This window comes from Pelophylax lessonae (assembly GCF_965119305.1).
Source record: "Pelophylax lessonae genome assembly, chromosome: 11".
NCBI classification, from domain to species: domain Eukaryota; kingdom Metazoa; phylum Chordata; class Amphibia; order Anura; family Ranidae; genus Pelophylax; species Pelophylax lessonae.
Genome location: NC_138778.1, coordinates 53260733 through 53276173, shown reverse-complemented (window position 1 = coordinate 53276173; position 15441 = coordinate 53260733). Strand labels below are relative to the sequence as shown.

At 43.4% G+C, this 15441-nt stretch overlaps 1 protein-coding gene across 1 annotated transcript in view; it reads left to right on the top strand.

Annotated features, from left to right (window-relative positions):
* Positions 1-15441, top strand: part of MYH7B (myosin heavy chain 7B) — a 77263-nt gene that overhangs the window by 24537 nt on the left and 37285 nt on the right. Inside the window, exons 9-19 of the mRNA XM_082272767.1 lie at positions 169-261; positions 429-492; positions 1485-1583; positions 3863-3966; positions 5461-5599; positions 5687-5805; positions 9563-9712; positions 11787-11957; positions 12426-12605; positions 13032-13164; positions 15173-15246. Of these exons, the coding sequence (XP_082128893.1) occupies positions 169-261; positions 429-492; positions 1485-1583; positions 3863-3966; positions 5461-5599; positions 5687-5805; positions 9563-9712; positions 11787-11957; positions 12426-12605; positions 13032-13164; positions 15173-15246 (1326 nt within the window). The remainder of the gene's footprint in view (positions 1-168; positions 262-428; positions 493-1484; positions 1584-3862; positions 3967-5460; positions 5600-5686; positions 5806-9562; positions 9713-11786; positions 11958-12425; positions 12606-13031; positions 13165-15172; positions 15247-15441) is intronic.

The window sequence follows — 15441 nt, the reverse complement described above, 5'->3', positions numbered from 1 at the left end:
CACGGCGAGTCAAGTAAATGCCAAAGAGCTGCAGGGGATCAAATAATTTTTTTTTGCCAATGTATATACATAATACATTATTTTAGGTATTTTTTATGTGCAATAAAGAGATAGATAGTTTTCTCAATAACATAATTGTGAAATATAGTATATTTATTGTATATTCAGGGCACACTAGAAGACCAAATTATTGAAGCTAATCCAGCCATGGAAGCCTTTGGCAATGCCAAGACGCTGAGAAATGATAATTCCTCCCGATTTGTAAGTTGTTACAGAAATTTGACATATAATTTGTTCCTCCTGTTGGAGTAATTATTTGCCTTTTGTGAATGATTGGGTGCTATGTTATATTGTTAAGGTTTTGTGTAGTTACAGTATATGTTAGTGGCTCGTGTATGTTATCATGTTACAAGTATTCTTTCTCATAGGGGAAGTTTATTCGAATTCATTTCGGACCTACTGGAAAACTGGCTTCTTCTGACATTGACATCTGTAAGTATTTCAGCAAGCCTATTCTGGTCAGAAAGTGCAAAGGTGTGCCATTGCATTGATGCATTTCTAGCAGAGCTGATATTCTCCTTATTAGGGATGAGCAGATTGATTCTAGTAAAGTTGTGTGTTGCAAAATTACTGGTTTTGCTGTTGCAAGGGGAAACTGTCAAGAATATTCAAAGTGTATCTAAACCCACAAACAAAAACTACATTTATATATATTTTATACTCATATAGCAGCTGCTTTTTTTTTTTTTTTAAATAATAAAAAAATAAAAAATGTCACTGATGATCCTGACAGTAACACACATTCTGCCCCTGGATTACAACACTCACTTAGCCATACTTTATCTATAGGGGACCGATGGTGTCACCCTAAGATAGGGCTACAAAATACCTCCTGCTCCCCACATCTCCATAACATAGTGTGTTGTAGTCCGAAGAGGTGAATGGAAAACAGAGAAAAGACTGCTGAGTGCATAGGACCACACCAGATTTCTGGCAGGATCAACAGGTTTTTTTTTTTTTACTTGAATAGATATAACAAAATGCTTTTATTGGTATATTTAACAAACCAAAACCATGAGCAAGTAAGAGACGTTAAGTGCCGGTTCACACTACCGCGGCACGACTTCGGGGGCGACCTGTGAAGTCGCGTGCACCGCGACTTCGGCGCGACTTGCACGGACTTCATATAATGAATGTCAATGCAAGTCGCTCCAATGTCGCCCCCGAAGTAGTACAGGAACTATTTTCTAAGTCGGAGCGACTTGAGTCGCTCCTATTAGAACGGTTGCCGTAGCACTGCATGGACCGCGACTTGTCAGGCTGACCAGTCGCCTGACAAGTCGTGGTAGTGTGAATGGGCACTCATTGTTCGTGTTTATATAAACTTTAAAAACATATTTTTTTTTTTACAAAACAGTGTAAAACTGCTTATACTATATTATGTTGTATGATATTAGAATCACACATATTTTTATGCTTTTTAGACCTTCTGGAAAAATCAAGAGTCATTTTCCAGCAGCCTGGAGAAAGAAGCTACCATGTTTATTATCAGATTCTGTCTGGAAAAAAGCCAGAGCTTCAAGGTAACACAACCTGAAATCTGCCCATACATGCAAACCCTGAGCCATCTGATCAATTTTGTGATCCTTAAAAAAACTTGTCTATAAGATGGCCATATCAATTTGAATCGATCATTGAACAAACCATCCAAGCTTCTGGATTCTGTGGGGAACAGATGCAGCTCCGTGTATTTTTTATCACAAAGAGAATAATGTTTGGGGAAAGAAGCCAGTTCAATTTTAAATTCACCTAACCTACCATATGAACTTCCCTTGAAGAGAATGTATGGTGGACTTATAATATAATACAAAATATATTATTTAGTCAGATATGTGAATATTTCACACCTATGACATTTGAAATATAAAAGTTTTTATATTTTTAAATGCAGTTTATTTTTTTGCAAATTTTCAATTCTCACTTTAGCTCCTCTGTTGAAGCATGCCTGGTGTTTGCAGAGCCCAGTATAACAAGGTGAAATGAAAACACACAAGTGAATGAATCGGGGCAATGACATCTTCCCCCTCTGTCCCTCTCCCTGCTTGTCTATACAGTTGGCTCCATATAAAGTTTAAACCTGGGAACACACTAAATGTGGTGTGAATTCGCTGCAGATTGGGTACCGCATCTAAATGGCAACCGTTTCATGCAAACTGATTGCGGAGTGTATGGTAAATAAAGACACTCTGCAATTGGTCCATGGTCGCTAATATAGAGCTGCCCCCATTTGCTGCTATACAACCTCAACTACTCTGGGAAGGCTTTGCACAACATTATGTAGTGTGTCTGTGAATATGTGTGGCCAGAGGCGTAACTAGAACCTTCAGGGCCCCGGTGCAAGAAACCATGAAGGGCCCCCCGGACCCCTGGCCGGGGCCCTTCCCTTCCTTCCCTTCAAACCTGGGGCACTTCCCACTGATCCTGGGGCCCTTTACTCTCGTTGCGGGGCCCTTTATTGTGGTCCCGCAGCGGGACCCTTTCACAAGTTCTGCAGTGGGCCCCCTTCCTGACATCTTGGGGCTTCCCCACGGTGGTGGAATGCCAGGGCCCAGTCACAAGTGTGACCTTTGCGATCCTGGAAGTTCACCCACTGGTGTCAGTAGCTTTTATTTTTTGGTATTTTAATTGTAGTATTTTTTATCATTTTATTTTATTTTTTTACAATGTCACTGACTATGACTTTGGCCATTCAGAAAAGCAAGGAGCTGGTAAATGACATATTTACCGACCCCTTCCTGGTTCTCTATTGTGACACATCCCCTGCAGCAGCTGGCAGGAGAGGGGAGGGGACTGGGGGAGCACACAGGGGCCCAGAGACAGCAGAACACAAGTGAATTGGATAGGAGGAGTGGCGGAGGCAGTATACAGAGGAACCAATCTCCTCAATTTTCCTCCTGCAGCTACAGGAGGAAAAAGGAGGACAGTGATTTCTCTACATGCTGCCCCCGCCGCCCCTCCTATCCAGGTGTACAGGGGAGCCGCACAGGCCCCCTGGAGCATGGGGCCTGGTTGCAATTGCAACCCCTGTAGTTATGCCCCTGATGTGTGCCCATTCAGTCAAAAGAGCATTTATGTAGTCAGGTACTAATGTTGGACAAGACAATCTGTAGGGTTGAAGCTTGGGCTCTGTGCAGGCCACTCAGGTTCATCCACACCAAACTGGTCAAACCATCTCTTTGTGGAGCTGGCTTTGTGTACGAGGGGACAGAAAAAGATCATCCCCAAGCTTACTATATAACTATGTAAACTGTTGTCACAAGGTTGGAAGTGCAGTTGCCTAAAATATCTTTTTATGCTGTAGCATTAACTTAGAGAAGAACTTCCTTTTGGGATCGGGAAAATGATCCCAGAAGAAGTGGGAGTGGCTACCTGTCAAAGCCAGGTCCCCGCACCCCCAAAAAAAAGTGCCAGATGTTAAAGAGGAGTATCGGAGGAGGCCCCAAAGCGGCAATTTTCCTTTTGGGAGTTCTGAAACCTTCAACACATCCAAAACCCTATGAATTTCCAGAAGCTAGTCTCATTATTAGGTACAACAAGCTTAATTAGCGCAAGATAACCCAGAGTCTACCAGAGATCTTCTTGCTTGTTCTCACATAACAAAATACACCATTTCACATGTCCACACATTTCTGTTTATTAACTCTCTAAAAAGTTGGAACAGCTGAAGGTAACAAGACCATGGCCTGTAGCCTGACCAAAGCCATGTTCAGAATACCCCAACAAGAATCTCAGATGTCTATGAAGTGAAATTAAAGTAAAATGGATATATTTTGTCTAATTCCCTGCAAATGTTTTATTACAGATATGCTGCTGCTCTCCACCAACCCGTACGACTATCACTTCTGTTCACAAGGTGTAACAACTGTGGATAACGTTGACGATGGGGAAGAGCTTATGGCCACTGATGTACGTGATCTAAATTAGTCTATCAATATATCTCATCAAACCATGAAAGAAATTCATTTTAGAAGTATCACAATTAGTAAAAAAAGTATTTTCTCATTCAGTTAACATTTGTCATTGCATGTGAATCTAGACATTATTGCTTTAGTTACAGCTGGCTGCTTTGCTGTGCTAATATTTAACGGGAGGAGTTAATAGTTTTATGCAAAAATTGTGGTTCAGAAGAAAAAGGGTAAGGAAGGCAGACTCTGTACCTCCTGGCCGTAGAGACCGGTTGTTATGGTGTTGGCGGCCAGCCTGCCTGTATCATGGGAAATCATGACGCTGATTCAGGGCACCCTGGGGTAACCTAGACTGCACCGTAGGCACCCTGGTTGAGAAACACTGCTCTAAGTGTTTAAATATATGTATACTCTTGCCTTATTACACAATCACAGTAGCTAAAAGTCAGTTTCTCCTCCTCTCCAGCACTGGAATTGGCAGGCACTCCTATGTCATTACTTATGATACAGGACCAGTGGTGAACGCTGGTGCTACATGGTACGTGATGACGTTTGCAAGAAAGGAGGCAACAGGGCCAACAAAAATAGCTGCTTTGAGGGACCAGTTGTCACAACCTAAGCCTTCGGGGGTGGGGGTACTGGGATTAGGGTAAATATTGCTCTGTCACTAGATCATCCCCTAATAAAATAAGCCTTATATTTTTTTTACCAATTGCAGGGGGGCAATGTTATTTATTTTATGTATGCTCCCATTTAGACTTTGATTTGTGATATTCTGAGATATTGCAAGACAGTTGATACAATTTATTTAGCATTTTCTTTAGGAACTAATAACACATATCATTTGTGCATGACCCCCTGGGTGTAAGCCCATCACTGTACTTGGCCAATCACATCTGTCTGAGGCATTCCCCACCCCACAGCTGCATGTATACCTACCCTTGTATACGTGCAGTTGCAGCCATGTATGATTGGCCCATGGAGGTGACAGCTTCCTGACGGGCTTGTGAATATTGGTTCAGATCCTACTCCGAACACGCCAAAGTTCATCACAAGTGGTATTAGGCAGAATACATCTCTGTCAATTCCTACATTACCAGCACTAAGGAACACAGAATGATTCTACCATTTGCTCTTGACATGATTTGGCCTTGAAGTGAAGGGGTATCTGACTCCAGGTGGATATTGTAAAGGTTACTCTTAATCTACATCTATCTTAGGGGTCCCAAAATTGTTTTTACATAGAGGCCCTTTTATTGCTGTATCCACCACTGAACTGGCCAATCACCACTGAAATCTTGAATTTTTACCAAAAATTTTGACTGCCTTAAACCAACTAAAAATCAACTGACAAGGACTGTAAAAATATTATCACACACATTTTGTGAACAAATATATGATTGCATTCATGTAAGTATTGCTAACTTTTGATTTGGTCAGTACATTGTAACCAATTTTAATGTTCAGACGCAATAACTTATGTCATCTTTCCCAGCATGCCATGGATATCCTGGGTTTCAGCCCGGAGGAGAAGACTGGCAGCTATAAAATAGTTGGTGCTGTCATGCATATTGGGAACATGAAGTTCAAGCAGAAGCAGAGGGAGGAGCAAGCGGAAGCAGACGGCACTGAAAGTAAGTGAACCAGACCCCTAAATGGGTAATGCTGCCTTACATTTTATGGCCACATCTAAATGACTTCTAATTTGTTTCCATTTCCAGGTGCTGACAAGGCAGCCTATCTAATGGGAATCAGCTCAGCTGATCTCATTAAAGGTTTGCTCCATCCCAGAGTAAAGGTTGGGAATGAGTATGTGACCAAAGGTCAGAATGTTGAGCAGGTAAGTCAAGAAAGATGCAAATTAATATGCATTTACAGTACTTTGAAACACTCAGGGGTGCAGCTAAAGGATGATTACTCCTTCCTCCTGCTCTGGCATCCCTTTTGATAGTTCAGAACACCCAAGGGGGGGGGGGGGGATTGGCAATCATGTGGCCACTGTGATAGCTTGGTCTTTACATTGAGAGTGTGCAAAAGGCGCTCTATCACCACATAAACACCAACCTCTTAATGATGCATATGTGCGGCGTGTGGGCGTTACTGACCCTTTTGCCACCAAACATTTCTGTTGGGCTGTCCTAAAGGGATTAACTCAAGATAACCCCTCAGCAGAGTACAGCAACACAATTCTACAACTGAAAGTCCAGTTTCAGACAATTTTTTTTTTCATTTTGGATAGATTGTGGAAGGGTTACAACCTCTGTCAACCTTTTATTGCTATCTGTGTCCTAAATCTCTCATCACTCGTACAGAACAGCAAGTGAGAAAAAAATATCTTCTCTTCCTGTCTAATCGGCAGATGTCAGACAAAGCTGGAAGTGGGATGAAAATCCCCAATGGGTACATAGAGATCAAGAAAAACAAATTTAGCCTCCTGAGATTTTCACGTTCTGTGCAGGTGAAGGGTGCCAAAAAGGAATTGGGAGAAAATCCTATGAATGGAGACACAGACAATATTTAAAACCAGGTGATTGGTGAGGAAATTGCCAGACATGTTTGTCCAGAAGTTGATTTTATTTAGCCTCGTCGCACTGACTGCCTACTGGCCCTTAAAGAGTTCTAAAAGCCAGGGGGCAGAGGCAGGCATTCGGGTCATGCTGTGATTGGCTGTCACAGCGGTCACATAATCGGAAAGCTCCGGATCACAAGTATGCATCGGGAGTTTACCGATACCCGCCGGCTACCGTGCTAGGAGCGTGCAGGGAGTGCCCTCTGAGCACGGTAAGTTGTTTTAACAGGACCACATATATGCAGCCGCGCGTCGTTAAGGCCCACCCACCAGAGGCCGCATACATGCATGTGGATGGCATCAAGAGGGTAAAGACTAACTCCACTTTTGCTTAGAAAAAAAAACCTCTGGGTGAAAAATGACCAGGGGAGGGCTGTCAGCCTTAGGCCTGGGGGGCAAGTCAATTAACCACCGAATCAGCTCACAATCCATGCCCACGTTGGTTTTAAAACGGATATTGATGTTATGAAGTAAGACAAATATGATACAATTTAGTAACATAATTTAATGTTAATAGCAACAAAAGAGGTTTAAAAAAAATACTGCATCAATGGAGCCTTACCAGTGCCCATCAGTGTAGCATCACCAGTGCCCATCCAATGCAGCCTCATCAGTGCAGCCTGATTAGTGCCCATCAGTGCTGTCTCACCAATGTCCATCAGTGCAGCCTCACTAGTGCCCATACAATGCAGCCTGACCAGTGCCCATCCAATGCAGCCTCACCAGTGCCCATCAGCTCAGCCTCATCAGTGTAGCCTGATCTGTGCCCATCAGTGCAGCATCACCAGTGCCCATCAATGCAAAGTCACCAGTGCCCATTCTGCGCAGCCTCATCAGTACCCATCAGCGTAGCTTCATCAGTGCCCATCAGTGCAGCCTCATCAGTGCCCAATAATGCAGCCTGATCAGTGCCCATCAATGCAGCCTCACTAGTATCTATCAATGCAGCCTGATCAATGCCACTGCCCATCAATGCAGCCTCATCAGTGCCCATTAGCTCAGCCTCATCAGTGTCCATCAATGCAGCCTGATCAGTGCTTATCAGATTAGCCTCACCAGTGCCCATCACTGTGGGTCCTGCAGGCCTCTGGCCGTAAGGTCTGCTGGGAGCTGACATGGCCTGTGGGTCCTGCTGGCCGCTGGCCTGTAGGTTCTGCTGGAAACTGCCCATGGCCTATAGCTCCTGCTGGCCGCTGGCCTGTAGTTTCTACTGGGAGCTGGCCATGGCCTGTGGGCTACAGGCCATGACCAGCTTCCAGCAGGATCCACAGGCCATGGCCAGCTCTCAGCAGAACCAACCGGCCATGGCCAGCACCCAGCAGGACCCACAGGCCATGGCCGGTTGGTCCTACTGGCCATGGCCTGTGGACCCATAGGCCATGGCCAGCTTCCAGCAGGATCCACAGGCCATGGCCAGCTCCCAGCAGGAACAACAGGCCATGGCCAGAAGGACCAAGAGACCATAGCCAGCATAGGAGCTAACAGCCAGACAGTGTTGAGGGCTAGTTCCTATTTTGAGGTTACTGGGTGGGCAGGGCACTGGGGCAGGGTAAATGGGGTGTATGTGGGGGGGGGGGGAGATGGGATGTGGGGGTCAGCTGGGGGGTGTCAGGGTCTCTCATCTCAGTGATGCCGATAATAGCTCAGCAGGTCATTGCATGGGCTCCTGGGGGGTGATGACCACTTCAAGCTGCAGCCAGTGCCCAGTCCGAACCAGTCACATGCATCCCCTGGCAGGCTGGCGCACTCTGCCTCCAGTCCAAAGACTTTGAGTCCAAAGTAAGCTGCTCTCACTTTTTCTAAACACTTCAGGCTGCACTTTTGCAGCCATCCAGCGCCCAGCCTGAGTGGGTCACGTGACATGCATAACCCATCCCCTGACACGCCGCGTACCCCGCCTCTGCCTGCCTTCAAAGACTCAGTCTCCGGGAGTTGTAGTTTCCTGCTGCGGGTCCCTGCTCAGTTGTCTCCATCCACCGCCAAAAGGAACTTGAGCACAGTCGGGACTACAACTCCCAGAATGCAGCGCAGTGGTAACAGTCAATCGGCGCATGCCGCTGCCGATTACCTGCACACAAAAAAAAATGTCAGCAGACAGCAGCCGTGACAGCGGCTGTTTTGATTATAAGTTAGGTGGCCTGGGGGGAAATCTCGCCCGCCCCTGTCAATTACATTTTAAGAAACTTTGTAGTGTAGTCCTTCCTGTTTCTGCTCTGAAGAAATATGACATTTTTGTTGCAGGGGATGCCTAAAATCTGACTTGTATCCTAATGTAGACTTCTGGGAAAATCAGTGAGGCAATCACACAAGCAGGAAATTACATTTCCGGGGATGTTCTGAGGGTCTTCCGTATACCAAAGGTGTACAGAACGCCTCCAGCTGGCCACGGTGCATTGAATTTTACAGAAAATTACAGCACTAAGGATTACAAGCACTACAAGGAGACACAAACAATACAATAAATATATTTATACGGTTTCTGAGTATTGTAAGTGAAATGTTATGTAGGGAATGCATAGTAAATGCATCAAAACAAGGTTTTTTAGAAATTTACTTGTCATCTTTTTTTTAATACTCTTGGGATCAAAGAGATCGCTACAAATTAAAAAGTATATATAATTTAAAATAAAATATGAATTCTGTTACATATTTAGCTGGTCATACACTGTTAGTTGTACAGTTTTTTTGTTTGTCTTTTTTTTATTTTGTTCAGCCAGGTTCCTCCATCCACACAAATGAGGTGGTTGAAGTAAAATCCTCCCCCCCCCCGCCCCCCGCCCCCCCTTCCAACCTTCGCATGGGGACATTGCAGCCACCAATCCAGAAAAAAATGTCCAATATTTCCAATCAACTTGTGTTATGCGGAGACAGCCACACACTGATCAAGATTTGGCCAGTCCCTGCTGGCCAAATTTCAATCAGTGTATGGACAGCTTTGCTGTATAGCACCCACTATCTGTTATACATAGACAAATAAAAAGCTGGCTTTTTTTTAATTTCTGTGAGTATTTCTACTTCTTTTTTCCAGGTGGTATTTGCAGTTGGTGCCATGGCAAAAGCTACGTACGATCGGATGTTCAAGTGGCTTGTTACCCGAATTAATAAGACGTTGGACACCAAGCTGGCTAGACAGTTCTTCATAGGAGTACTGGACATCGCTGGCTTTGAAATATTTGAGGTACAGAATATTTTTATACACACATACACTTAGTTATGTACATTTCCTCCATGACTGCTACAAACAAAAGACCAAAATCTGTTTTTTTTTTTTTTTTACCTTAGTGCGATCTATTCAAACTTTTTCAGTCTTGAGCCACCAGCACAACCTCTGCAGTGTCCAATAACCATTTCTACTATTTATACCTCACCCACCCAGCTTCAGCATTTAGTAGGATTGATTTACTAAAGGCAAACAGGCTATTTAATTTGCAAGGGAAATTGTATTTTGAAAGGGAAATTGCACCAGAGCTTAGTGAATGAGGTGAACCCATGATGACTACCATCATCCAATCATGTGCAAGCAAACATGCTATTTTTTTTTTTTTTCCCCCCGCAAGGGAATAGGTAATGTTTGCAGAATTAAATTTCACTACATTCACCAAGCTCTGGGGCAAATTCTATTGCCAAGTGCAACTCACCTTCCAAAGTAAGCAGCCTACTTGCCTTTAGTAAATCAACCCCAATGTGTCTTCCAGAGACTCCCCCTTGTTTACAGACCAACACCTCCTTCTGATTTACTATTATAACTCCTATTCATTTCAATGCCAGAGATAGGAATGAGTCTTTAGTATGTTGCTTGCTTCCAGTGTGCCATTGGGCCCCTTAGAAGCAGACACTTTCCAGTGTGCCATTGGGCCCCTTAGAAGCAGACACTTTCCAGGGTGCCATTGGGCCCCTTAGAAGCAGACACTTTCCAGGGTGCCATTGGGCCCCTTAGAAGCAGACACTTTCCAGTGTGCCATAGGGCCCCTTAGAAGCAGACACTTTCCAGTGTGCCATTGGGCCCCTTAGAAGCAGACACTTTCCAGGGTGCCATTGGGCCCCTTAGAAGCAGACACTTTCCAGGGTGCCATTGGGCCCCTTAGAAGCAGACACTTTCCAGTGTGCCATAGGGCCCCTTAGAAGCAGACACTTTCCAGTGTGCCATTGGGCCCCTTAGAAGCAGACACTTTCCAGTGTGCCATTGGGCCCCTTAGAAGCAGACACTTTCCAGTGTGCCATTGGGCCCCTTAGAAGCAGACACTTTCCAGTGTGCCATTGGGCCCCTTTGAAATAGACACTTCTGCTTATTTAACATAGGTTAAATCAGGCATATTGATTTGGTATTCAGGTGGTATTAAATCCTTCTTTTTGCACCCCCCAGTCAATTTAGGAATTTAAAGTGTATCTGAACCTAATTGTTTTGCATTAAATCTTGCCGGTCCTTATATTCTTTTCAAGCTTTTTTCCCCTTTATTTTCACCTTTTGATTCTGCCAGTAACACACTTCCAGTCCTAGCAGGACAACGCTCATTTTCACCCTTCTGTTTCAGGACCACAAAAAAAACAAGATCTGACTATTGAACCCCTCTTCTATTGTCCATAACATAGAGGGGGGCTGTTCTGTAGTCTTCGCAGAACAATGTAATTGGTAACGGTCAACACAGGCAAATGGCACAGAAAGTTGTCAGCTCACCAGATTTCTAGAAAGATCAAAAAGTCTTTTTTTGCACGTATTTAACAGATGTAACAAAAAACTTTGGCTTTTTTTTTTTTTCAAAATTTAAAGGGACCAAACACAAGAAGCTGGTGTTCATATACACTTTAAATTATGTGGGGCTCCACTGTAAAGTTAGCTGCACTTGCTTACAAAATACTTCATAAAATTTTTGTTGGGCCCTTTCTAAGAGATAAAATATTGCATGTTACAGTTAATAATGTTAAGAACCAAAGTGATGCGTGTGTGGTCAGCTTTAATGTAAACCTATACAACAATCAATGCTAGCCCCACATCTAAAGAAACATTTTGTAAATATAAAAAAAAGCCCTCTAAGTCCAACCTTGACCTGCTTGACTAAAAGATTGCCCATCCTTAATTAGACATGCCACTTTGGACACTTATCTGAACTCACTTTGAATATAGACATGGCTGAAAGTTGTGCTCTGTAGTTTCGCCTTTTGATATATGGAAAATGTTTTACATCCAGCTAAAATAATCCAAAAAGTAATAAAAACTGAAATGTCCATAATACCCTCTGTGTTTTCTTCTCCAGTATAACAGCTTTGAGCAGCTCTGCATTAACTTCACCAATGAGAAACTGCAACAGTTTTTCAACCACCACATGTTTGTCCTGGAGCAGGAAGAGTATAAGAAGGAAGGAATCGAATGGGTCTTCATTGACTTTGGCCTAGACTTACAGGCTTGCATTGACCTCATAGAGAAGGTAATGGGGTAGATAAAGAGGGTAGCCAAACAAATAGTTGTTCTTATCAAGGTCCAATTGGACATCAACTTTTGATGTCAGCACATGGCACATGGAACTGTTTGTTCACCTGTGTTCTGTTTGTTCTCTAAATGTGATTACATTTATGGGCAGAGTCATCAACACATGCAGTAGTCTTATTCTGCTAGGTGTTGGCTTCGAACAACATATTGTCACTGGTGGGCATTTTTTCCTGTGGGGTCCAAGTGAACCCTACAAGCCTTGTCCACTCAGTCTTATACAATTGATTGCATATTTATGAAATACTGTTAACACAGCTGGGGTATTTTATTTTTTGGCTGTTAGTTAATATTAATATTACTGGTCTTGTCATTTGCATTTTATATATTTGTTTCATTGTTATTGCTTAATCAGTTATACTTTTAAGATACGAAATCTCAATTCCAACCTGTTTTTAATCTTCTCCAGCCAATGGGAATCCTTTCTATTCTGGAAGAAGAGTGCATGTTTCCTAAGGCATCAGACATGAGCTTTAAAGCCAAGCTTTATGACAACCACTTGGGGAAATCTCCCAACTTCCAAAAGCCAAAAGTAGACAAGAAACGCAGATACGAGCCTCACTTTGAGCTGGTCCATTATGCTGGTGTGGTGAGTGTTCTTTAGCTTCATTATTCAAGATGTACTCCAGCACTATTTACACCATAAAGGACATATCTTGGGTTATGATTTACTTAAAAACGTCACACATTTACTCCTCTACCCCTCTCCTTGCTGTTGTGGGTATGATTTATGCTGTGTTTTCTAGTGATAGCCTTTCCTCTTCCACACTGTATGACTCCCTAGGTTCCTAAGCCACTCATTAGTGATTTGGCTATTATTCTAGTAATTATTAATGCATCCCCTGTGGTCCTAAGCACTACAGGAGATATCATCATGAAGTTAGTGGTGGGCGTTACTAACAGCAAGAACACTGCAGCAATTTGGTTAGCCTGTTGCGGCACGGGTAAAGCTCAGGTTCACTTTAAACTTTAAAATGCAGATTATCCTAAACTAACAGCAGACTTGTTTGAACAGGTGCCCTATAACATCATGGGATGGCTGGACAAGAATAAGGATCCTTTAAATGAAACTGTGGTAGGAGTATTCCAGAAGGCATCCAACAAGCTAGTGGCGAGCCTGTATGAGAATTATATCAGCTCCTACTCAGGTACACAACTTCGAGGATTATCAAATAAAAAATACATATGCAAATCTTCTTTTTTTATCTGTGCCTTTTTGGACTCCCCCTGCATAGAACCCCCCCCCCCCCCCCAATCAACTGTTAAGGAAAAATATCTTCTCGGTTTCCACTTTCTGTGACTTTCAAATGTAGACTTAAGCCTGGTACACACTATTAGTTTTCTTTCGTTCAACCCAGGCTGAACAAAAAAAAAAAATGATGAGCTTGGGAGGAGCCGCTGAACTAACTATGCTATATTAGTACTGCGATCTCCCCCCGCTGAGCTATTGTGTTCTGACAGGGGGAAACCTGTCAGGCTGGAGAGCGCTGATCAGATGCTGATTGGTGGACCTTTTTCGGTCATGCCCCTTCAACAGAAGCCACCTGAACTATTTGACTGGCTGCCGTACGCATGGGCCAAATGACGGCTGGTTTCTATTAGACCGGCCGATGCCGCCCGATATTCGACCCATGTGTAATAGGCTTTAATCTAAACCAATATTTCTCAACCAGGGTGCCAACTGGGTTCTCCTGAGGTGCCATGAGCTCGAGACCTAGTTTACCCTGGATCAGCTTCATGAGTTGCCATGGTGCAGACGGGCTGACAGCAATAACAAACCAATGACACTCTAGAACCAGGATGCATTGTCATTCATTGCTCTAGTGACGGTGGCCAGCTTGTCTGCAAAATGGCAATGCATGACTCTAATCAAGGGCAGGCAGTATGCAGGGTCGCCCCGGGCATTCAGAAGATGGTGGAAATCTGCCATCTCCAAACCTATTCCACCTTCTACCCTCTGCCATCCTTCTGGAGCCAAAAGGTAGGGCTCTGATGGGGACTCATGGACAGGGGGCCTTTAATGTTTAGAGGCGACTCTGATGTGATGAGAGAACTCATGGACAGGGGGCCTTTAATGTATAGAGGCGACTCTGATGTGATGAGGGGACTCATGGACAGGGGGCCTTTAATGTATAGAGGTGACTCTGATGTGATGAGGGGACTCATGGACAGGGGGCCTTTAATGTATAGAGGTGACTCTGATGTGATGAGGGGACTCATGGACAGGGGGCCTTTAATGTATAGAGGTGACTCTGATGCGATGAGGCATGGACAGGCGGCCTTTAATGTATAGAGTTGACTCTGATGTGATGTGGGGCCTCTGACGTAAAGAGGGGGTGATGTGATTGAGGAATCCCTGATATAAAGGGGACCTTCTGTTGTGAAGTTAATATCACCAAAGGGTTTGTGTGCATTGTCCCATGCTCAGGTTTTCCATTGATAAGTAACATTTACATTTATTACATTTTAGACTGAGGTGCCTTGGGATTTTACATACTTTGCTGATCTAAACAACTGACAGATATTGAAAAATAGAAAATAGAGTGAGTACCTGGACTTCACTTGGTATCAAGCTCTTGCAGTCCCCTGTGCAGCAAAGCTTAGACTGGGAGAAGGGGCCAATCACTGGTGTCTCAGTGCAAGGATTATGCTGATAGGAGGAGAGAGCAGAAAAAGAGAGATGATGTCATCAGTCTGCTCCTTCTGCTTTCACTGTTTGGTCACAGGCTGGGGAAGAAACTTGAAAGTGTCGCTAAACTGCAGCAGAGAAAATTAGGTCTTCTCTTCTGCCAAACCCAGCTGTGCAGTGAGGCAGAGCTGTGTAAATCTTAGAACTAGATGGACAGAAATAAAATGGCTCTCTTAAATGTAATAAATCTGTATATTTATCTGTTTGCCTGGGGTTCAGGTTTAAGAGATTAATTGATGTAAAAGGACAGCAGTATTCTGGGATAACCCCATTCATGGGGTTGAATGACAACAGGCAAACTGCTATCATACTGGGAATGACAACAGTTTGCATGCTGTCATTCTAATTACATCGTTCATACAGTAAGAATCCACATTCACCTTGTTAGAAGCAAACATATGCTCATAAAAATTATTTAAACTTCACATTTTAAATTTTTGAAGATAACATTTTTTTTTTTACTGTAGGCGAACATAAGACAGGAGTAAAGGAAAAACGTAAGAAGGCGGCGTCATTCCAGACCGTGTCTCAGCTTCACAAGGTAAATAACAGTTTATCTAATATTGTGTGTTAATGTGACAACTTTGTTTTTTTTTTTGGACATGGTTGATTTGGTATTTGTGTCCCCCTTGGGCACCATATTCCTATACCTTTACTGTTGTACTGTTACAAAGATGACAAAAGTAAAACTATACTTCCTAATTTTCTGGGGGAGGGACAAATTGGGATTGATCAA